We start from the raw sequence: 22960 nt of genomic DNA, 5'->3' as shown, positions 1-22960 counted from the left end.
TAAGGGTCAGGATGTATTGGATTTATTTACGTGTTATTTGCTTCCGGGCGCAGAGAAAGTGAGTGAGAGTTTCATTTGTGTTGTGTGTTGTGTCGATGCACTGTGGGTATTGTCGGTTCATGTTGTGTTTCATGTATTACTTGCTGGAGTTACTCTTGTTTGCCTTGGAAGATTTACAGTGAAAAGGAAAACTCGTTGCAACCATCATTGCTGACACTGCCACCTCCACCACCACCACTACCACCACCATCCGTTCCACCACTACTGCTACTATTGCTACTGCTAATACTACTGCTACTGCCACCACTACTACTACACTACTACTACTACTACTACTACTACTACTACTACTACTACTACTACTACTACTACTACTACTACTACTACTACTACTACTACTACTACTACTACTACTACCATCTCATAGCAAGCACCTAACATTAGTATAATTTCTTCCTCAGACTGTGCCGCGGCGCCGCCCAGTGACGCCCGCACCTACACCCGCCCACCGCCCCCAGCCTCTCCAGCCCCGCCGCTCAGCATTCCCCAGAAACGCACGCTACGGGGATACCTTCAGGATCCCCCCGTAGGAGCCCTAGACTCCCCCCGACTACCCAGGCCCTCCCGCTAGGGCACTCTTCTTCCCGCGGCGTACCTGAGAAGCTGGAAAGATCTCCGGACTCGCCAAGCCCAGCCGCCTGAAGACGAGGCGCAGCAGCATGTTCTCTAAGTTCAAGAGTTCGGGCGTGAGTGGCGGCAGTGGCAGCGGCGGCGCGACGGGAGGGGGCTCTGGTGGAGGGGGCGGAAGTGGAGGTATAGGAGGGGGAGGCGGAGGAGGAGGAGGGGGAGGAGGCGGAGGTGGAGGAGGTGGCGGGATGAGGGAAGGCACCTCCGCTCTGGACTCCTCTCCCCTGGCGCAGCAGTTCGAGGTGGGCAAGTTGGTGGCCTCCGCTGGGCCCTCGGCAGTGTGGAAGATCTACGAGGGATACCGCAAGAGTGACGCCAAGGTAACGTGACGCTGGATTGTTCTCTCTCTCTCTCTCTCTCTCTCTCTCTCTCTCTCTCTCTCTCTCTCTCTCTCTCTCTCTCTCTCTCTCTCTCTCTCTCTCTCTCTCTCTCTCTCTCTCTCTCTCTCTCTCTCTCTCTCTCTCTCTCTCTCTCTCTCTCTCTCTCTCTCTCTCTCTCTGACCCGATCCCCTCTGGATTATTTTTTAAAGAGGAGGCGAGGACAGGATTTCTAGGATCATTTGTAGGACATTTTCAATCCTCCACTGCAGTCCTGAATCCCCTTTGGGAGTCCCGGAGCTGTGGGGTTCTTCTTTTTTCTTCACTTTTGTTCCTTTCTTCCGTGCCAGCTTCTCTCCGTCCTCGTCCTCCAATTTGCTCTTTTCGCCATTGGTTTCTTTTCTGTCGTAATTTTTGTACGAACTTTTTATTGATTTGCTTGATAGACAGCAACAGCGCTCTTCGTGTCGTGATTGGATGCAAGGGGCGGGAGATGGAGAGTGGTGGGAGCAAATGTCCAATAGTGTTGTAGTGCCGCATGAATGTGCCCCAGGGAAAAGTAGTATACCCGCAAGCGAATGGGAAAAGCTTGAAAGCAGGGGATCCGCGGAATAGAAATGGAAGCTAACGTTTTCTGAGGAAGCAGGAGGAGGAGGAAGAGGAGGAGGATGAGAAAGAAGGAGAGGTAGACAGGAGGAGGTAAGCTGGCTAGAACAGGGAAAGAAAGGAGAGCTGGGAAAAAGTGAAAATGAATTGAAGGACTGAAGGAACGAGCTGTAAAAAAGAACAGAAGGTTGAGGAGGAGAAGTAGGAAGAAAGAGGGAGAGGTAGCTAGGTTAGAACAAAGAAAGAAAGGAGAGGTGAGGAAAAGTGAAGATGAAATGAAGGAAGTGAATAAACCAACTGCAAAACTAGGAGGAGAAGGAGAAAGGAGGAGGAGGAGGAAGAGTAATGGAGCAGCATAAAAGAAAGGTGTGAGAATGTTCAGTGAGTGGGTGTAGATATGTAGAGAGAGAGAGAGAGAGAGAGAGAGAGAGAGAGAGAGAGAGAGAGAGAGAGAGAGAGAGAGAGAGAGAGAGAGAGAGAGATAGATACAAGAGTTCTTTTCACTTCACTAGCAGTGCGTGAATAGTGCTAGTGAGTGAAAGAACAGTGCTCCATCTTGTATATTATCTATTTTAAGTCTTGTAAATATTGTAGAGAAATAGATTGTAGTACCCTTAGAATAGGTAGCACACGACAGTGCGCCTTTGGGTACATGTTCTTCTGTATAAATTATGAGAGAGAGAGAGAGAGAGAGAGAGAGAGAGAGAGAGAGAGAGAGAGAGAGAGAGAGAGAGAGAGAGAGAGAGAGAGAGAGAGAGAGAGAGAGAGAGAGAGAGAGAGAGAGAGGATGTAAGGAATCTCTCTCTGTAGAACACCAGACGTGCTTCAAACTGATTCCGTGAATGTGTGTGTGTGTGTGTGTGTGTGTGTGTGTGTGTGTTCAACCCCGACACACACACTTTGCTGTTTTGTTCCCTTCCTTTACAGTCTTGAAACAAAGCGAGCACTGAAGGCAGCGGTTCAAGGCGGCGTTGGGAAAAGAACGCAAAAGTGTGGCCAAAGAAAGACAGTCAGACAATGTTACCAGAATAGGTGGGGGAGCGGGACGGGGGGAAGAGAACAAGAAGAATAAAGAGAAAGCACACAAGTATACATGGATGTGCTAGATATACGTAAGAGTGTATTGTATATTGGATAGTTCGTCTGTTCCTTTCCTTTCCTTTTCATTTCTCTACCTTCCTCTACTTTTTCAATCATTGCTTCCTTTTCTATTCGTCTCTCCCATCCTTTCTCTCAGCTTCTCTCATCTTTTGTTCTCTTTTACCCTTTTTCTCCTTCTTATTCCCTTATTTATCTCCCTTTTTTCCTTTTCTTTTTCTCCTTGTTATCTACTTGTTTCTTTTCTATTCTCATCTTATGTCTCATTTTCCCTTCCTTTCCCTTTCTCTTCCCTTCCCTTCCCTTCCCTTCCTTCCCCCTTCCCTTCCTTCCTTTCCTTTCCTTCCTTCCTTCCTTCCCTTCCCTTCCCTTTCCTTCCCTTCTTTTCTCTTTCCTTCCCTTTCTTTCTCTTCCCTTCACTTCCCCTCCCTTCCCTTACCTTACCTCACCTTCCCTTCCGTTCTCTTCTCTTCCCTTTCCTTCCCTCAGCATCCTTCGTGTCTTAGCTTTCCTCAGCGGGCAGAGGAAAACAAAGTACGGCCCCTCCAACACGTACGTGAGATTAGGCCTACTGCGCTCCTTTTCCCTTTTTCCAGCACGCCATTGAAAAAAGATAGGCCTAAGGCTGTATGAGATGAAGGTGAACGAAATTGTATAAAGGTAAATGGTTCTAGTTGCAAGAAAAATGTCGTTCTGTTTTGATGAATGGATATAGATGAGTAATGTTTGATCTGGTTATTCTTTTAGTGTATTTGTTTCTATCGTGATGAGTTTGTATTAACCCTTTCTGTACCACGACGCGTTTCCATATTACTTCTGCTTACTATTTTGTGATTTTATACAGCCTCAGAAACTTATATGGGGGATTAAGATGGTGAAGACTGTGGCCATTAATCTTCTGACCTCTATACACCTTTCCTAATGTCAATAAAATGGTCTAATCGTTCGTACTAATCTTTAAGTAAAAATGTGTCCCAGTATCGAAGGGGTTAAATGTGGTAGAATGTGTTTGATTCTGGCAGTATAAAAGTAAATTAATGCACAATTGTATATAAAAATTGTCTATAGAATAAATAAGTTTCCTCTCATTGCTAGGCTGGACCAAAAAAAAAAAAAAAGAAAGGCTGACAGGAAATGGTTCGAAATATTATGACTTTTTCACTACACGAATGCCAAACACTAACTCGACATTGAGATTAAAAAGGTGACTGGATAGAAAGACAAGGGAACACTCGCAATTATTGACAGCCAGTATTGGGTCGGGAACAAAAGTTGGGGTTATATTAGTCCGAGAAATTATAGTCATGCCAGGTAAGAAAAATTATTCTTAGCAAAAATATATGGTCGGGGAGTAATGAGGAGTAAGATTAAATAGATATCAGATGAAGTAAAGATAAAAGTTGACCCGGAGTTAATGAAGAAAAAAAAAAATGAAGTAATATGAAATGCAAATTGGTGACTTAAATCTTGAGAAGGAGAGAAATTAGTTTAAGAATGAAAAGATGATTAGAGAGAGAGAGAGAGAGAGAGAGAGAGAGAGAGAGAGAGAGAGAGAGAGAGAGAGAGAGAGAGAGAGAGAGAGAGAGAGAGAGAGAGAGAGAGAGAGAGAGAGAGAGAGAGAGAGAGAGAGACAGAGATAATCACACAAAACAGCAAATGACTCTTAACAGCACTCATGGAACAGCGACGAAATCTGATCGTAATCAAAATGAACGAGAAAATAATTATCCCTCTGTATTTTTCAATGGAACAAAAATGCTCCCTTGTTCAGAAATATTTGCCTCAATAATAAAGTCATAAAGTATTGAACTGTTCCCGTATCAGCTGACTCGGCCCCTGGGACAGTTTGGGTGCGTTAAGAGACCACCTGTTGAACGTAACTGGCACACCTGTTGTATTTATATTTACCTGCCTTTACCTGTATGAGCTCTACCTGTTGATAGCTTTACTACTAATGGGCAATAAAAGGTGGTATAAAAGGCTTGGTATGAAATTGCATAGTTCAGAGAAGAGAGAGAGAGAGAGAGAGAGAGAGAGAGGAGAGGGAGAGGGAGAGGGAGAGTGGCGTAAAGGCTTTATAACATCACGGTGCGTTAGCCAAATGATTCTGTGCACACGAGATCCCACGCCACACCTCCACACACCCTTTCTTCCTTCTTTCCTTCCTTCCTTCTTTCCTTCTTTTTTGCGTGTATTCATTCATTCTATCCTCTGCGCTCTCATTTTCTCGTAAGTATTCCAGTATCATATTTTTCCAATCCTTCCCTCCTCACGCCCATCTTTATTTGCTTTTGCTTCAGTTTTTCATTCTGTTTTTATCCTTAGACATTCTTTTAATAGCTTTTTTTTTTAGCAATAATTTTTCTCACTTTTTGTTCATCATACTATTGTTTTTTTTTTCCTTCTTTTTTTTTTTACTTCTTTGTCTTCTTTTCATTACAACCTCCAAGACTTTATATTTGTTAGCTTTCCATTATATTCTTAAATCCTTATGTCTTTTATCTGCCTCACTCTTTTTTTCTTTTCGTCATGCGTTCCTTATTCTCCTCCTTCCTTTCTTGACTCATTTCTTTTCCGTCCCTTTCCCTCGCATCCTCGTCACTGCGTCTCCTGAAACCTTCCCACAAGCACACTCATTGACGCTTGCACTGAAGAGGGGGAATTTAATCAGAGGAAAGCCCTATATCCCCACCAGCCAGTGTGTGTGTGTGTGTGTGTGTGTGTGTGTGTGTGTGTGTGTGTGTGTGTGTGTGTGTGTGTGTGTGTGTGTGTGTGTGTTCGTCCATCCTTTACAAATTCAACCACTCGCAAATGTGTTTCCTTGCCTTTTTTTTCTCGTTTTCTTTGTTGTTGTCTTTTGTGTGTTACCATCGAGGTGAGTTTTTCTTTTCGTTTCGTTCCATTCCGTTTCTGTCTGTCTGTCTGTCTCTCTTTTTTTTTCTCCCTCTCTCTTTCTCTCTCAGTGCCTTCCGTCTTGAATTAAGTTGCCTGAGTTCGTTGGTCCGTGTTTGTCGTTTTGTGTCGCTGCGTGTGTCGTGTTGAGGCAAAGCGAGGCGAGGCGAGGGACAATTAGCCAGAGTAGTTAGTTAGTTCAGACTTGTCGAAATTACTTCTTCTTTTTTATTATTCTCTATCTATTTTCACCCACTTTGTTGTTTCTCGCTCGTTTTGGCGTGAAGACAGATAGACAAGTGGCCAGAAACACACACACACACACACACACACACACACACACACACACACACACACACACACACACACACACACACAGAGAGAGAGAGAGAGAGAGAGAGAGAGAGAGAGAGAGAGAGAGAGAGAGAGAGAGAGAGAGAGAGAGAGAGAGAGGATAAACTGAATTAGTAAATATGAGCTTGGATGTTCACTGTGATTTTCTTTACGTGGATGTGACAGGTGACAGGTGACATCGGTAGGAACCCAGGTGTGTGTGTGTGTGTGTGTGTGTGTGTGTGTGTGTGTGTGTGTGCGTGTGTGTGTGGCGGGTATGCAGGTGTAGCAAACATGGGGTGGATCATGCGTCAGGTAGAGGGATAGGAACCACTGATAAAAATAGAAAAGCATGTCTGATGAAGGAAAAAGTAAAAAAGTAAAGCACAGAATGATAAAGTAAGCAAGAATAACATTTATGAATATGATAATAGAAAAGGAGAATAAAAAAGATACAAAATGAACAAAATAAGAAATATACGTAAAATGTAAAGCGTAAAAGAGACACAAAATTACGAAAGAAGGAAGTACGTATATAAAAAAAAATATGAGAAAAAGAATAAAAAAAGCATGTCTGATAATAGCGAACGAAACAAAAAAAAAAAAAATGAAAAATAAAATACAGGTAACTATGAAGAAAAGTGCGTAAGAGAAGCAGTGATGATAAGAGAGGAAGAGGAACAGGAGAGATAAAAAGGGAAGAAGAGCAGACTACTCCTTAAGCAAACTGTGCCTATCTAAACACACCCGACGCTGCAATTAAGCTGGCGGGCCGAGCGTTGGAGGGGCAACCTAGCCTTCCCGAACTCCCTTTCCGAACGTAACTGAACGGCGTGAGGAGGTCATTGCACTAGAAACACCAGGCGAGGGTACGTGTGTGTGTGTGTGTGTGTGTGTGTGTGTGTGTGTGTGTGTGTGTGTGTGTGTGTCTCCGAATGTTCGCTTTATCTGTCGTGCTAGAAATTCAATGCTTTCTTTTAAAATATGAAGAATTTTTTTTAGTATTTTTACTTTTGAATAAAAAAAAATCCACTTTTTTCCGTTTTGTGATTTTGAGGGAGGGAAAGATGTTCTGAGTGAGGAGGAGAAGGAGGAGGCAGAAAAGGAGGAGGGAAGGAAGAGGAGGAGGAGAATGAGGAGGAAGAAGTTGAGAGGGGGTCAGTAAAGGGAATGGCGTGAATGAAGAGGAGGAGGAGGAGGAAGAGGAGGAGGAGGAGGAGGAGACGACAGAGGTGGCCAGTGGAGGGAGGAGGAAGAGGAAGAAGAGGGTGATGAAAGGAAGAGAAGAAGAGGAGTGGAAGAGATAATAGAGGGTAATAGACGGAAGGAAAGAGGAAGGGGTACCGTTTTGAGGAGTAGGGAGGGAAGAGGGAAGGGAGAAGAGAGGAATAAAGGGAGTAAGAGGGGAAAAAGAAGTGAGATGTTTTGTTCTCTCTCTTTCTCTCTCTCTCTCTCTCTCTCTCTCTCTCTCTCTCTCTCTCTCTCTCTCTCTCTCTCTCTCTCTCTCTCTCTCTCTCTCTCTCTCTCTCTCTCTCGTGCCTTGCCCTAACCATTATTAATTTTTACACCATTATTTTTCACCTTATTCTTCCTTTTATTACCGTCATTATTTGAACGGAGTCGCCTTTATCAAGTTTTATTTTCATTAGTATTTTTTGGCTTCTTTTATTCTGGAGACTGGCATTTGGGCATGAAAGGCCGTAGAGGCGCCACACTTTGGGCTGCAAGACAAAAGAACATCGCAGCTTGGACACAGAAAGAGCAGGAGGAGGAAGAAGAGGAGAAGGTGGAGGAGGAGGTACAGGAGGAGGAGAGCATTGGGGGGTGATGAGAGGCAGGGAAAAAACACGTCAGTCAAGGAAGAAAGAGACGAGTCACCTCAGTACATCAACACCTGAGCTTTACTTGTGTGCTTCAGCGTCCGTCATTAGTGAAAGTAATCCACGGAGAACGTATTGGGGAAAAAGTGGAGACATGTATTGGAAACTGACAAGTGTTTCATTCGAACGAGAGAAAACGTACGTGGTCACATATGTGCTTTATTGTGAGGGGTGGGTGGGTGATGAGAGAGAGAGAGAGAGAGAGAGAGAGAGAGAGAGAGAGAGAGAGAGAGAGAGAGAGTGTGGGAAGGGAGGAAAACAGAAAGGACAAATAAAATGATGTTCAAAATTCAGAGTAGGGAGAAGAATTTTAATATGATTGGAAGCTACTGCTGTGTGTGTGTGTGTGTGTGTGTGTGTGTGTGTGTGTGTGTGTGTGTGTGTGTGTGTGTGTGTGTGTGTGTGAGAGAGAGAGAGAGAGAGAGAGAGAGAGAGAGAGAGAGAGAGAGAAAGCACACCGTTATATAATTGAAAGGCATGAAAGTGTAAACAATTAAGTTATTATGCAAGACGAGCGTCAAATATGTAGAGGAAAACTAGACCTTTGAGACTCGAGGGAGTTTACTGCTGTTATTGGTGCTGCTGCTGCCACTCCTGCTACTACTGCTACTACTGCCACTCCTGCTGCTACTGCTACTACTGCGACTACTGCTGCTACTGTTACTATTGCTATTACTACTCCTTTTACTGCTATTACTTTATTCACTCTATCTTACCAAATACAACTATCTTTTACTACTACTACTACTACTACTACTACTACTACTACTACTACTACCACTACTACTACTACAGCAACACCAACACTATCACAACAATCACCACCACCCCTCGCACTTCATCACGAGTACACATTCCTAGCCTTGCCTCACCTGGATAGAGTGACCAGGTGTGTGGGTAACGTTGTGAGACAGGTGAGGTGTGGGGGCAGCTGGGAGGAGGAGGGTTTGGGGGGGCGGGATCCCCTTCGTCTCTCATTAGCACAGTGTAGTAAGGGTGCGAATGGCAGGTGGAAATATAATCGTGAGGGCCTTAATGACTTGGCCAGGAGAGAGAGAGAGAGAGAGAGAGAGAGAGAGAGAGAGAGAGAGAGAGAGAGAGAGAGAGAGAGAGAGAGAGAGAGAGAGAGAGAGAAGCAATCTACTGTCTCTTTCTTTTAACTTCTATGAAGGTGAAGGTGCAAGAGAGAGAGAGAGAGAGAGAGAGAGAGAGAGAGAGAGAGAGAGAGAGAGAGAGAGAGAGAGAGAGAGAGAGAGAGAGAGACATTAGCCTTGTATTTTTTATTCAAATCTCAGTAATTAACTCTTTTTGTCTCATTATTTCTCATCTCCATTCCTATTATCCCTAATATTCTTCCCTCCTTTACTTCAATCCCTCCTCCTTCCCTCCTTCTCTCTTTTCCCCCCTCACTTTCTTCCTCTCCTTCCGCTCTGCCTCCCCTCGCCTTGTCTTGCTTCTTTCCCTTCTTTCCGCCTTTACTGCCACCTCTCATTTCCTTCTGTTATATTCTCTCTCTCTCTCTCTCTCTCTCTCTCTCTCTCTCTCTCTCTCTCTCTCTGATTGCCAGTTCTTCCACTTTCTTTTCTTTTTCTTCTCGAGCATTCTCCTGACAATCCCTTCCTTCTTTCTTCCCTCTCCTCTTTTTCCTCCTCCTCCTCCTCCTCCTCCTCCTCCTCCTCCTCCTCTTCTCTCCTCCTCCTCCTCCTCCTCCTCCTCCTCCTTCTCCTCCTCCTTCTTCTCTTGTCTTCTTTCGTATTCCTTTTGGTTATTTTGTCTTTTGTTTTCTTTTCTCTCTTCAAACTTCTCTTATTGAAGGATAATTTGGTGGGGAGATGCCTTCTTAATTTCCTTCTTCTCTATCTTCTTTATCTTATTTTACGAAGCACTGTTTTCTCTCTGTCTATTTTTTTTCTCATTATTCCTCTTTATTCTTCTTCTTTAGTTCTTTCTCTTTTTTTTTTTTTCGGTTCTGCTTTTTTTATTGTTTTGCTAGTACGATTTTTTCTGGTTTTTCTCATCTTCGTCTTTTTTTTGTTCTATTTTATTTTTCTGCTTATGTTTTCTCCTTTTCCTCCTCCTCCTCCTCCTCTTCTTCTTCTTTTCTTCTTCTTCTTCTATTTCTTTTATTCTTCTCCTTTTTTTCTCTTCTTCTTTTCTTTTCTTCTTCTTCGTCTTCTTTTTTTTTTTTCTTCTTCTTCTTCTTCTTCTTCTCATCTCGTTTTTGTTGTTCTTGTTGTTGTTGTCGTCGTCGTCGTCGTCGTTGTTGTTTTTTCCTCCTCCTCCTCCTCCTCCTCCTCCTCCTCCTCCTCCTCCTCCTCCTCCTCCTCTTCCTTCTCCTCCTCCTGCGTCAATAGACAGCTGTGCAATACAAACTTGGTGAGGGTCAGCGAAGAATCCTGTCCATGCAATATTGTCTAGTTCACAGGAATGTACGTCTCTCTCTCTCTCTCTCTCTCTCTCTCTCTCTCTCTCTCTCTCTCTCTCTCTCTCTCTCTCTCTCTCTCTCTCTCTCTCTCTCTCTCTCTCTCTCTCTCTCTCTCTCTCTCTTGATAAGTTTCTCCTCTTCTTATCATTTATTCAATTATTTTCCGATTTCCATTCTTGAGTCTTACTTTCGTGTTTCTCTTTCTCTCATTCTTTTCCTGGTTTCTTCGTTCCTTACTCTCTTTTCCTTATTCTTTTATCGTTAAAGTTTCACGTCTTTTTTTCTTTTACATTTTTTTTGCGTTTATTTTGGGCTTCTTCTTCGTTATCTTCTTCTTTTCTGTGTTTATCTTTTTCCTCGTTCTGACCCTCTTGTTTCTCCTCCTCCTTCTCCTCTTTTTCTTTTTCTTCCTCGTCCTCCTCCTTCTCCTCCTCCTCCTCCTTTCGGCATTTTATTTGTGTTATTTGTGTCTTCTTCGTTATCTTCTTCTTCGTCTTTATCTTCTTTTTATTCTAACCCTCTCGTTTCTCCTCCTCCTCCTCCTCTTCCTCCTCCTCCTCCTCCTCCTCCTCCTCCTCCTCCTCCTCCTCCTCCTCCTCCTCCTCCTCCTGTTCAATCTCCTCCCCTTTGATTTTCCTTTTCCTCTCATGTAATCCTTGCGGTTTTTCCCTTCTATCCTTCATCCATTTTCAGTGGGGTGGAAGGAGAAAAAAAAAAAAAAAAGGAAGGGAACAGGAAGAAGGAGAAAGAGAGAAGAGAGCTTACAGACTGGAGATAAAAAGAAAATGTAAAAAAAAGGAAGAGAAGGAGGAAAATGATGAAGAAGAAGATGGAGGAGGAGAAAGATGTGTGTGTAATGATGATAGTGGGAAGTGTCTTTAGGTTTACTATTATATATATCGAAAAAAAAACAACAACCAAACATTTATGACTGATGAGTTATATTAAATGGGTGAAAATATGTTAACTTTTATTGAGTATGTGTGTGTGTGTGTGGGTGCTCCCTTGACAATTCTCCTTCCAATTCTCCTCCTCCTCCTCCTCCTCCTCCTCCTCCTCCTCCTCCTCCTCCTCCTCCTCCTCCTCTTCCTACTCCTCCTACTCCTCTTTCACCTCCTCTTGTTCTCGTTGTAACTAAATTGGTCTCAGGAATATGATTGGCGGTGACAATCTCTGAACCAATAAGAGATTTCCCCGTAGATGACGTCAGAAGGCGCAGGAGAGAGAGAGAGAGAGAGAGAGAGAGAGAGAGAGAGAGAGAGAGAGAGAGGGAGAGAGGGAGAGAGAGAGAATAGACAGATAGACATACCAGGAATTAAACCGACACACACACACACACACACACACACACACACACACACACACACACACACACACACACACAGTTTCAGTTATTACTTGAATGATAATAAAGAATTTTGAGAATTGGCAAATTTATGTGCAAATACTTTGTTGTTATGAATGAAATATTGTGTCGTTCATTATTCCGTCTCTCTCTCTCTCTCTCTCTCTCTCTCTCTCTCTCTCTCTCTCTCTCTCTCTCTCTCTCTCTCTCTCTCTCTCTCTCTCTCTGTGTGTGTGTGTGTGTGTTTGAACATGTATACATAAATAGACTAGATAGACGGATGGAATGCGAGAGAGAGAGAGAGAGAGAGAGAGAGAGAGAGAGAGAGAGAGAGAGAGAGAGAGAGAGAGAGAGAGAGAGAGAGAGAGAGAGAGAGAGAGAGAGAGAGAGAGAGAGAGAGAGAGAGAGAGAGAGGATAGACAGTCAAAGGAGGATAAGGGAGAGAGAGAGAGAGAGAGAGAGAGAGAGAGAGAGAGAGAGAGAGAGAGAGAGAGAGAGAGAGAGAGAGAGAGAGAGAGAGATAGGAGAGAAACAGAAGGGAAAACACAAATTATTGCTCATGTGTTTACTCTGAAAGCGAAATAAATCATACATTTCCTGGACAATTTGATGTTTTTTTTCTGTCTATCTTTTTCAAGGTTGTTAACATTTTAATTTGTTTAATTTTATTTTTCGATTCTTTTCCTAATTTTTTTTGTCAAGTTTTCCACTCCTGTTATTTTTTTTCTTTTTCTTTTCATTGATATATATTTTTTACTTGGTTTATATTCTTATTCTCTTTTCATATTCATTAATGTGTCAGTTTATTAGAATCTTTTTTTTTTATTTGTGTGTCTTATTTCCCATTCCTTTTCTTTCTTCACTCTTTTCTCTCCTCCTCCTCCTTCTCCTCACTCTCCATTAACGCTGAACCTTCCTCTTTTCCCCTTCCTTTCTCTCCATTTCCTCCTTTCTTACCTCTAACCTTTCGCATTTCTCTTCCAAGTCCCTTTTTTATTTTCTTGTTCTTGGTTTTCTTTTTTTTTCCTTCTTCTCTTCCTTATTCCCAAGAAAGATGCTTACCAGATTCAGTACTACTACAGACTCTACTACCACCACCACTACCATCACCATAACCACTACCAGTACCACCATTTATCTTGGATGTTCCTTTATCATCTTTATTATCATCACTTTATATTTTTTTCTTACTCCACCACCACTACCACCATCACCACCTCCAGCCTCACCACCACCTACACCACCACCCCCATCACGACCTTTTCCTCTTCTTCCCTTCTTTTTTTTTATTTTTATTTAAACAATAGATATAACACACAATGCCAAAGCCCTAGTCATTACGAGCGTAGGGCTATCTATGGCTATGTCTACAAAAAATAATAGTACAATGAATGAGTCCTTGATATAACGTATCAGCTACTGCTGGTCGGCGAGCCACTCGTTCGCTCGGCACTTGAAGGTGTGCAGGGAGGTGGAGCGGTGCAGGTCCGTGCTGAGCACCATCTGGTTCCACAGGCGACTGTACCGTGGCAGGAAGGAGCGTATATTATGCTCAGTCCTGCTGAACGGTACAGCCACCGTGTGTGGGTGCTCAGAGTTTTCTGCCGACCGCGTAGCTTGAGTAGGGGGCGGCGGTCCAGGGAGGCGCAGAGTAGCGAGGTGAGGGGTGTGCAGTGCCTGAGCTTTGAACATAACACAAAGCCCCGCCACATCCCGCCTGTGCTGCAGTGGCTGGAAGGTGTCTGGTGCGTGGCCCCGCGTGCAGACCCTCACCAGCCTCTGGGCTCTGGCCTGAACCCTTTCTAGGCCGGTGAGGTACGAGGGGGGGCAGGAGGACCAGGTGAGGGGTGCGTACTCCATAACGGGACGCACCTGTGCCTTATAGAGTGAGGACACCCCTTGGGCATCCAGCACGTCCCCCACGCGTCTGATGCAGCCCAGCTTGTAGGACGCGTCCCTGGCAACTTTCTTGACGTGGTTGGTGAAGGTGAGGCCGCCATCAAATTCCACACCCAGGATGTTGATGGAGTCCTGGGGAGTCAGCCTTCTGCCCTCAAGGAAGATGGCCGTGGCCGGTAGTGGGCGAGGCTGACCGTCTGCCTTCCGTGTCCTGGAGATGTGGGGGAGCTGGGTCTTCTCCGGGCAAGTGTGATCTGCCAACGCCGTCCCCAGGAGACGATGGTGTCCAGGGCCCGGTTTATTTTGGTGATGGTGGCTTGGCTGTCGGTCCTGTCGCAGACGAATGTGAGTGTGCAGTCGGCGTGTGTCTCAGGGATGAGCTGCAGGATGTCGTTGAAGTAGACATTCCACAGCAGGGATCCGAGGACGCTACCCTGAGGCACACCAGCCCTGACAGGGTGCGGGGCGGTGTGGCCACTCACCACCGTGCTGGAGGTCCTTGCACCGAGGTAGTCCTGCAGGAGCTGAAGGAGGCCGCCACACACCCCCAGGCTCTGCAGTTTCGCCACGATGCCTCGGTGCCAGACCCTGTCGAACGCACCGGCGATGTTCAGGGCGATGACGTACACGTCGCTGCCGCCATCCAGCGCCGTGTTCCACGCTGCCGACTGAAGGAGGAGCAGGTCAGCAGCGGATCTCCCTCGCCTAAATCCAAGCTGCTTTGGACTTAAGAGGTGGTGGGCTTCCATGAATGACGTGATCTTCGAGGCAATGATGGCCTCAAGAAGCTTGCCCACCACAGACAGGAGGGAGATGGGGCGATAATTGGAGGGGTCAGCCCTGCTGCTCTTCTTGTGGATGGGGACGACCCTCGCCTCCTTCCACTGCGACGGCCACGTCTTGGAGGACAGGCACCTTCTGAAGAGCAGAGTGAGGGGTGCTGACAGCTCTGAAGCGCACCTCCTCAACAGGTGGGGACTGATGTTATCTGTTCCGAGGGCCTTTTTGGTGTCCACCTGGAGGAGCAGCTTCTCCACCTCAGCTTGGTGTATGTGGAGGCAGTCGAGGGTCACCCGCGTCCTGGCGGGGATGAGTGGTGGGACGCGCTCTGGCTCAGGCACTTGCATCTTCTTGGAGAAGTGGGCAGCCAGCAGCTGGGCCTTGTCCCTGTTCCTCATCACGAGGCCTCCGTCCGGTGCGGTGAGTGGCGGGATGGTGTCGTCAGAGACGAAGCCCTGCTGCTGCTTAACGCTGCTCCACCACTCCTTGCTGCCCACGTTCTGGCCAGACAGCTTGTGCCTTAAGGTACTCTTCCATCTGCGAATGGCCTCCTTTTGCACTCGCTTCATGCGTTTACACGCTGCTTTATGTGCCTGCTGAGTGCGTTGAGAGGGGTGCATTTTATAGCGTTGCCAAGCCCTACTCTTCTCTTCAGCTGCATTTCTGCAGTGAAAGCCAAACCAGGGTTGATCTCTGGGCTTTGACTTGTAATCTCTCTCTCTCTCTCTCTCTCTCTCTCTCTCTCTCTCTCTCTCTCTCTCTCTCTCTCTCTCTCTCTCTCTCTCTCTCTCTCTCTCTCTCTCTCTCTCTCTCTCTCTCTCTCTCTCTCTCTCTCTCTCTCTCTCTCTCTCTCTCTCTCTCTCTCTCTCTCTCTCTCTCTCTCTCTCTCTCTTCTCTTCTTTGATCCTTCTCTCTCCTCTCCTTCATCTTCACCTGACCCTCACTTTCCCCTCACTATAATCCTTCCTCTCTCTCCTCTCTTTCTTCTCCTAACCTCCTCCTTCCTCCTCCTCCTTCCTCCTCCTCCTCCTCCTCCTCCTCCTCCTCCTCCTCCTCCTCCTCCTCCTCCTCCTCCTCCTCCTCCTCCTCCTCCTCCTCCTCCTCCTCCTTTTCCTTCTCCTCTTCCTCCTCCTCCTCCTCCTCCTTCTCGTCGTCTGCGTCATTGGTTCCTTGCTGTTGTTCGAGTCTTTTGTTCGATTTCACGGTCTCTCTCTCTCTTCTCTCTCTCTCTCTCTCTCTCTCTCTTACAACTCACATTTCCCTGTTTGTTTGATTTATTTCCTAGTTTTCTTTTCAATTCATTTCCTAATTCTTTCATTCACGTGTCAAAAAGATAAAGGACGTACGATATTCATGAAATTACAACCGAAACCCTCCCAAGAAAATGTATCGGTGAGAAAAAGGAAAAAAAAATCAAAGACGAGTATAAGAAATCTGCGAAAGTTTGTTTTAGGGGAGTACGTTTTTCACTAGAACACAACAAGTCCTGTGTGTGAATAGGTGAAGGAAGGGAGATGGAGGAAAGGGAAGGGGAAAAGAATAAGGGTGAAAAATGAAGGGAGTAAAAGATATGGTGAAAGGGAGAGGGGGGAGGAGGGAAAAGACAGTGAATTCGCGAAGGAAATAGATGGGAAATGAAACGACAAGGAAAAATGTGAAGAAAACGAAGGGAGGGAAAACAATAGAAGATAAGAAACGAAATGTTGTACAAGGAAAAGACAGGAAGAGAAAGAGTAGGAGGGGGAGAAGAGAAAGAAAAGAGAGATATAAATGGATAATATAGAAAACTAGTGAAGAGAGAGAGAGAGAGAGAGAGAGAGAGAGAGAGAGAGAGAGAGAGAGAGAGAGAGAGAGAGAGAGAGAGAGAGAGAGATTGTTAGGAAGGAAAAATTGGGAAATAACAAACAGGAAGTGAAGGAAAGGAAAAGTTTCTAGGAATAGATCTGTGTGTGTGTGTGTGTGTGTGTGTGTGTGTGTGTGTGTGTGTGTGTGTGTGTGTGTGTGTGTGTGTGTGTGTGTGTGTGTGTGTGTGTGTGTGTGTGTGTGTGTGTGTGTGTGTGTGTATTTCTGGAAGAGGAAGAAAAAGGAAGAAGAAAAGGAAGCATTGACGGGAAAGGACAGTGAAGATGAGTTGGTGAGGGAGTTGTTTGGAGACTGATTGGAGGAGGAGGAGAAGGAAGAATAAGAAGATGGGGAAGAAGATGAAGACGAAGAAGATCAAGAAGAAGAGGAGGAGGAGGAGGAGGTACAGTTGAAGTAAATAGTGATACTGAAAGATATAAAGAATGAGAAGTAATAGAGGAAGAGAATGAATGACGTGTACTTATGAGTGGTTGGTGAGCTGAATCGTATCTGGACACTTATTGAAATGCGGGTGAGTGGAACCTTAGAGTTATTTGTAAGGTGTAAAATTCAGTTGATGGTGTTGGAAAGAACGCAATTCCAAATTCATTGATAGAGATCTTAAATAAAGAATACAAAATTTAATAAAATGATGTAAAATGGAAGGTTTGTTAGGAAGACAGTTAATGAAATGCGAGTGTAAGTTACCGTAGACTTTTATACGATTTTTAAATTAAGTGAATAGGGAAGGAAAGAGAATGTGTTGCCAAGAATGATTGAAATGATGAATAATGAATGACGAATGAATAAAATATATGAAATATAAAACTTTATTAAGCAGAAGTGGAGACTGATAACATAAGAAATTACTGTAAAACTGATAAATAAAGAGAAAGAGATAAAGAGAGAGATAGACCTACATCATATATATTCTTAAGAAGCTTCTTGAAAAAAATTGGAATGAAGTATTAATGCGATTTGACTGAATTGAGATAAAATTAATTGATAGCAGAAAACGAAGAAATTCAATATTGATAAAACAAAAATAGGGATAAAAGTAACTATCTTAATATTACTACTAAAGAAATGGATAAAAATAGGAATTAATTAGAAAATAATAAAAAATAATAGAAAACCAAATAAATAAAGTCAAATTAAACAAATATAATAAAAATCGCAGGCAAACTCTCCTTAGTGATTTATTTCCGTCAGAATTTGAGCATCGTCCGAAGCAGCGAGTCGTCATTAGTATTGGTGGGGGTCGCTGCTTGACGTGAAGTGTCCTGTGTGGCTGGCGGATGGGCAGGAGGGACGTGGAGGCAAGTGGAGGGAAGTGGAGGGAAGGGAGGGAAGGACAGGGTCATTATACCGCCCAGAGGAGAGCTGCGAGGGTGATTGCGGAGGAGGGAGAGAGGGAAGGGAAGGGAGTTGGCGAGGAAATGAATGGAGGTGAAAAAATGAATGAGAGGAGAGGGTTGTAGTGGTGGTGGTGAGGGTGGTGTTTGAGGAGGAGGAAGGAGCAGCGGTGGTGATGTTAATAGCGATGGAGGAAGAGGAAGAGGAAGAGGAGGAGGAAGAGAAAGAGGAAGAGGAAGAGGAAGACGAATAGAAGGAGGAGAGGAGGAGGAGGAGGAGGAGGAGGAGGAGAAGAAGGAGGAGGAGGAGGAGCCACTCATTGTTTTAATGGAAATATTTAGATATGATAGACAATAAGCTAAAAATGTATGATGTATTTACTTTTAAAGGAAAACAATAATGATCTCTCTCTCCCTCTCTTTTCTCTCTCTCTCTCTCTCTCTCTCTCTCTCTCTCTCTCTCTCTCTCTCTCTCTCTCTCTCTCTCTCTCTCTCTCTCTTTCTGTCTTTCAAAATAATGTGTGAATGAATAAATATAAGACAAAAAAATCTAGGTCAGAGAGAGAGAGAGAGAGAGAGAGAGAGAGAGAGAGAGAGAGAGAGAGAGAGAGAGAGAGAGAGAGAGAGAGAGAGAGAGAGAGAGAGAGAGAGAGAGAGAGAGAGAAAAGGGTGATTTCCATAACAAAGCTTGTCGAAACGCACGAGTGAAGGTTATTTTGGAAGTGTCATATGAGAAGGAGAGGTTTGTTCCGCCTTGGCTGGTCTGGCGGTTCACCCTTTGATATTCCCTACGCTGGCCATTCATTACTACACCACCTCGTTTGTTGAGCCGAATATAACATCTGATTCTTTTTTTTGCACTGGTATTTGAATAGGAATTGTGTGTCTTGTTTGGGTTATCATTTACATATCATTATCGTATGGAAATATCATCTTAGCATAACTGAGGGTATTCAGGTGTGTTTAGCTTTTGTGATACGAGTAATTATGCTAAGATGCGTTATGTTAATACGAGTTAGGTAATATTTTGGAGTCTGTATGTATTAGTCTGGTTTTCCTGATTAGTGTCTGATGTGCAGCAAAATGTGCCTCAGTGTATCTTATTAAGTTTTGTTTGTTTAGGTTACATTAATCCAAGTTTGATAAAAGTTTTAATTTTAATTAGTTATTAGTAAGGTTTTTGTGATTAGCGTCTGGTGCGTAATACATCTCTCACTCATCACTAAATGTTTCTCATGTCATTCTAGTACTCAAGTGGCAATAGAATGTTTGTGTTCGTCTTTGTATTTTTTTCATTGCATATAAAAAGTATCACGTACCAAAATAACGTGTTTGTGGCTCATCAAGGTACAACAATAACTTCTGACAGTAAGTAGCTTAATATAATACTTTCTATCACACTAAATTATTAACCAGTATGCAAAACAAGAGATTCTGACGTTCAATATTCGCAGATAATTTGCTGACGAAGCCTCTACTAATCATAATATTTAATGGCTTTCTTTTATTATCATGCATACTCATTTCATATTCATTACTCTCAGGTTTCTCTCATGCATTGGAAAACATCTTGTCTTCCACTAATTTAAGCTTCTTTCATACATCCTTTAACTTTCATATGATCACCACACCAAACTTATTCGGTGGTTGAAGAATTAAAGGTCATAGATGAATTAGAATGTACTTTGGAATCTCATCTACTTTAATTATATATTTTGTAAATCTGTGCACTCAACACTATTTTTATTACTACTACTTAATCCTGTTTAATTGGTACATCGGAAAACTTCATTTTATCATCATAATTTTACCATCTTGCGTCACGTAACATTATGAAGTCTCGTAGTACAAAGTTGAAGTCATTGGTCGTTGTTCAGTTAAAAATCAGCAACTGTTGCCGTAATGACGCGTTCACCAAGCACCACAGCATCAGTTTCGTCACATTCTGGTTACCTTTACATATCGTTTACTTTGGTTTAGTTTTCAAAAATAACCTTTAGCTACTTTTCACTTTTTTAGCTTTAATTTGATACTGATTTCTATTATTAGATTTTTTCAAAGCAGTAGTTGTCACAGATGAAGGATGTACTTAATAAAGGGCATGTTTGGTGTTACCTGTATATTTCTAATTAAGGGTAGGAGGTGAAGTCAGGTAACTAGACCAATGACTATAGAGAGAGAGAGAGAGAGAGAGAGCACTTGTGTTTGAGCTCGGGAATGCTTGCTTACGTAATTTCCATCAGTTGTGTTTGCCCATTTGAGCGGCTGGCGCGCTGTGAGGACGTCGGTGCTATTGGCAGGGTTTGAGGGCTGCGTGGTGGATGCGAAGGACGGCTGCTGCAAGGATATCTATTTAAAGGACAGCCGGAGGGAAGGCGAGATGAGGCTAAAAGGAGTAAAAAGAAAATGTAGGATGATAAAGAACTAGATAAAGCAACGCCACTGGATATGACAATGACAAGCGCTGATAGGGAACACGTAGTTATAGATAAAAAAAAAGTGAATTTACATTTATTTAAGAAAGATATGTAAATAATAAAATAAAAAAAAGGTATTAATGGACATGGCACTGCATATAATGAAAGGGAATGAAAGGAAATGGGGCAGAAAATTGAAGGGTGGAGAGGGACGGAGGAAGGTGCGATTAGAAAGGTAGAAGATGAAGGGACTTGTAGGAGTGACGGGTAAAGAGTTCGAAAGGGGGAATCTATTTAAAGAACAGATGGAAGGGTGGAAAGGATACGGGAAGGACATCTTTAGGGCCAAGTGGGGCGCCTGTGCTGTGGTTTGCTGAGAGGGAACACGGGACCGTGAATTGGGGGAAGGACTAGTAATGAAATGCGGGTTGAGGTTACCGGAGAGTTTTATATATATTTTTTTCGAATCTACTGAAACCTTTAGTAGATGTTTTTACAGTCTGCTGAAATGAATGAGATCCCAAAATACACTGAAAGAAATAGGTAGCGTGATGTGTAATGAAAGGCGGATGTGTTTTGCCGATAATTTTCCATATTTATCTATGCTGTTAGCGTGTGTATTGCATATACTGTATAGTTTATTGGAGAGAATGTGATGTTAGGATAGAGGATACATATATGCAACTATTAATTATGTATTTATTTGTATAGGAAATAGTTTTAGAAGATACAGAATGGCATTTCTTTATTAATAAACCTACACACACACACACACACACACACACACACACACACAGAGAGAGAGAGAGAGAGAGAGAGAGAGAGAGAGAGAGAGAGAGAGAGAGAGAGAGAGAGAGAGAGAGAGAAGAGGGACAGGTCTTGACATTTGCAAGTCATTAGGTGGGAGGCCTGCGGGAGGTCTCTTCAAAAGTCAGCCCAAGATTAAATATTTTCTTCCATTTTCCTCATCCTATTGTCCTCCTTCTATTCTTACCTCCCTCCATCTCTCTTTCGAACCTTTACAACCTCCCTCCTTTCCCTCCCACGTTGACAACTCTATAACAAGTGAATGAAGAAAGTTTAAGAGGGGAATTAACACAGAGCAGCAGTCAGAGGGTCAGTCAAATATACGATGCTTTTAAATGGATTTATTATTACCGTGAAAAGAAGAAAGATAGATCAGGGTGCCGGGTTATACGATTGGCCTGCAGCGGAAGCCAATCAAAGGCGTTCCTACACCCAATATTGACCAATCAGAACCTCATTACTTAGGATATGAAAAGATGAAAACGGGAGAAGGAGTCATATCTTTTATTTTCTTATTTTGGGATGTCTTCATTTCTTTCAGTTCAAAAGTCTTCTTTTTATTTATTTTTTTCATTCATGCCAACTGAGCTTTTCACTTGAATTTATGGGCCAAAGGGGTAACTATTTGTGGTACTTCCTATCTCAAAGCCAACCAGCTAGTAAACCATTGCCCCGAGTGGGGAAGCCCAACCTACATTCGGACCGTGGACAGGATTCGAAACCGTGCGATTGGAGACCCCTCGGACACCAAAGCACGCATGGTTCCACTGTACCACGGCGTCTCCTGTGTAGTGTCTCCAGAAAGAGTGGAGTCCAAATTGTACTGCTCTTGTACTTCTTAGTGTCCATGTTTTTACCTTTGTCGATATTTGTGTCCAGATATTTTGCATCCTTCCACAAACACACTCACTAACTAATAGAAAAGAAACAGCGGACAAAATTACTTACCTAACTAACCTATGTGTGTGTGTGTGTGTGTGTGTGTGTGTGTGTGTGTGTGTGTGTGTTCTGTCTGTCTGCCCGATCATTCTTTTTGTTGTGTATTTGTGAGCGCTCTTTGGTTGTGTTGCAGGATGAAAGAGAGAGAGAGAGAGAGAGAGAGAGAGAGAGAGAGAGAGAGAGAGAGAGAGAGAGAGAGAGAGAGAGAGAGAGAGAGAGAGAGAGAGAGAGAGAGAGAGAGAGAGAGAGAGAGAGAGAGAGAGAGAGAGAAGATACAAGCGTGGGACGACTGATGACACTAATACTAATAACACAGACCATCATTTTTTTCTTTTCGTCCTTTAGCCAGCTTAGAAAAGACTTTTAAGGAGTAACTCAATACCGTGTGTGTGTGTGTGTGTTTGGAAGAAACAGTTGTGTCTTAATAAATGTTCTTCATTGTTGGTTGTAATACTGTCGAGTGTTATATTTATCTGTGTATTACTTATCAAAGGTGGTATATCCTATCACAAGAATTCTGGTGAGGCAAAATTTTTCTGCTGTTATTTGTCTCTCCTTTGTTACAAGAAGCTTAAAATAGCAAGAGAAAAATCTGAAACAGGCATTGAGTTACGGGGTCTATTAGCCGGTGGGGGGCTGGAGCGTTCAGTCCTTTTAGGGGGGGAGACTTCTCCATTAAGTCCTTCGTCCCTTAAAGAGGCAAGGAAATGCATCGCTATTTGGAAAGGATTCGCGAGGTATCTCTTAGTTTCGTAAAGTTTCGATAAAATGTATTCCGGTTTCTTAGAGGGTGAATGAAATGTCTCCTTATTTTACCTCGGATATTCAAGGTTGAAATTACTCCTCGTATTTTGAAGAGAACACGGAAGGCTGCAGTAATACACAAATTGACTCTTCTCTAAAATTCATTCTAACATTTCAGTGAATTAAAGTTTAACCTTCAGTATCATGACGCGTTTCCGTATTTATTCTGTTTACTATTTGGTGATTTTATGCAGCTTCAGAAACTCATATTGGGATTAAAATAGTGACGACTCAGACCAGTAATCTTCTGCCTTTCATAGACCCGTGCTAATGTCAATAAAATGGTCTAATCGTACAGAGTCTCAAAGTAAAAATGTGTCCCAGTATTGAAAGGGTTAATATCCTTCCTAGAAATAAAGAGAATAGAGAAAGGAAAAAAAAATCATCGTAATGTTCAGAACAAAGAAGTCAAAAGGGAATACTTGAATATGTACGTAATTGCTGGCTTACTTGTCCTTCAGTGGCGGAAAAGAGATGCTTAAAGAAAATGCACCTGAGGGATAATTAAAGATGTTGTAAGGAAGGCGCCACTA

General features: G+C 43.3%; 1 protein-coding gene across 3 annotated transcripts in view; it reads left to right on the top strand.

Annotated features, from left to right (window-relative positions):
- Positions 1-22960, top strand: part of LOC123509490 (SCY1-like protein 2) — a 307200-nt gene that overhangs the window by 25524 nt on the left and 258716 nt on the right. For all 3 annotated transcript variants that reach the window (XM_045263803.1, XM_045263802.1, XM_045263804.1), the window contains exon 2: positions 462-1007. In XM_045263803.1, coding sequence (XP_045119738.1) covers positions 720-1007 — 288 coding nt within the window. In that variant the 5' untranslated portion in view covers positions 462-719. The remainder of the gene's footprint in view (positions 1-461; positions 1008-22960) is intronic.

The sequence above is a fragment of the Portunus trituberculatus genome, chromosome 27 (genome assembly GCF_017591435.1).
Source record: "Portunus trituberculatus isolate SZX2019 chromosome 27, ASM1759143v1, whole genome shotgun sequence".
NCBI lineage: Eukaryota > Metazoa > Arthropoda > Malacostraca > Decapoda > Portunidae > Portunus > Portunus trituberculatus.
The sequence above is the reverse complement of the archived record's forward strand: the minus strand, read 5'-3'. Positions and strand labels throughout refer to the sequence as shown.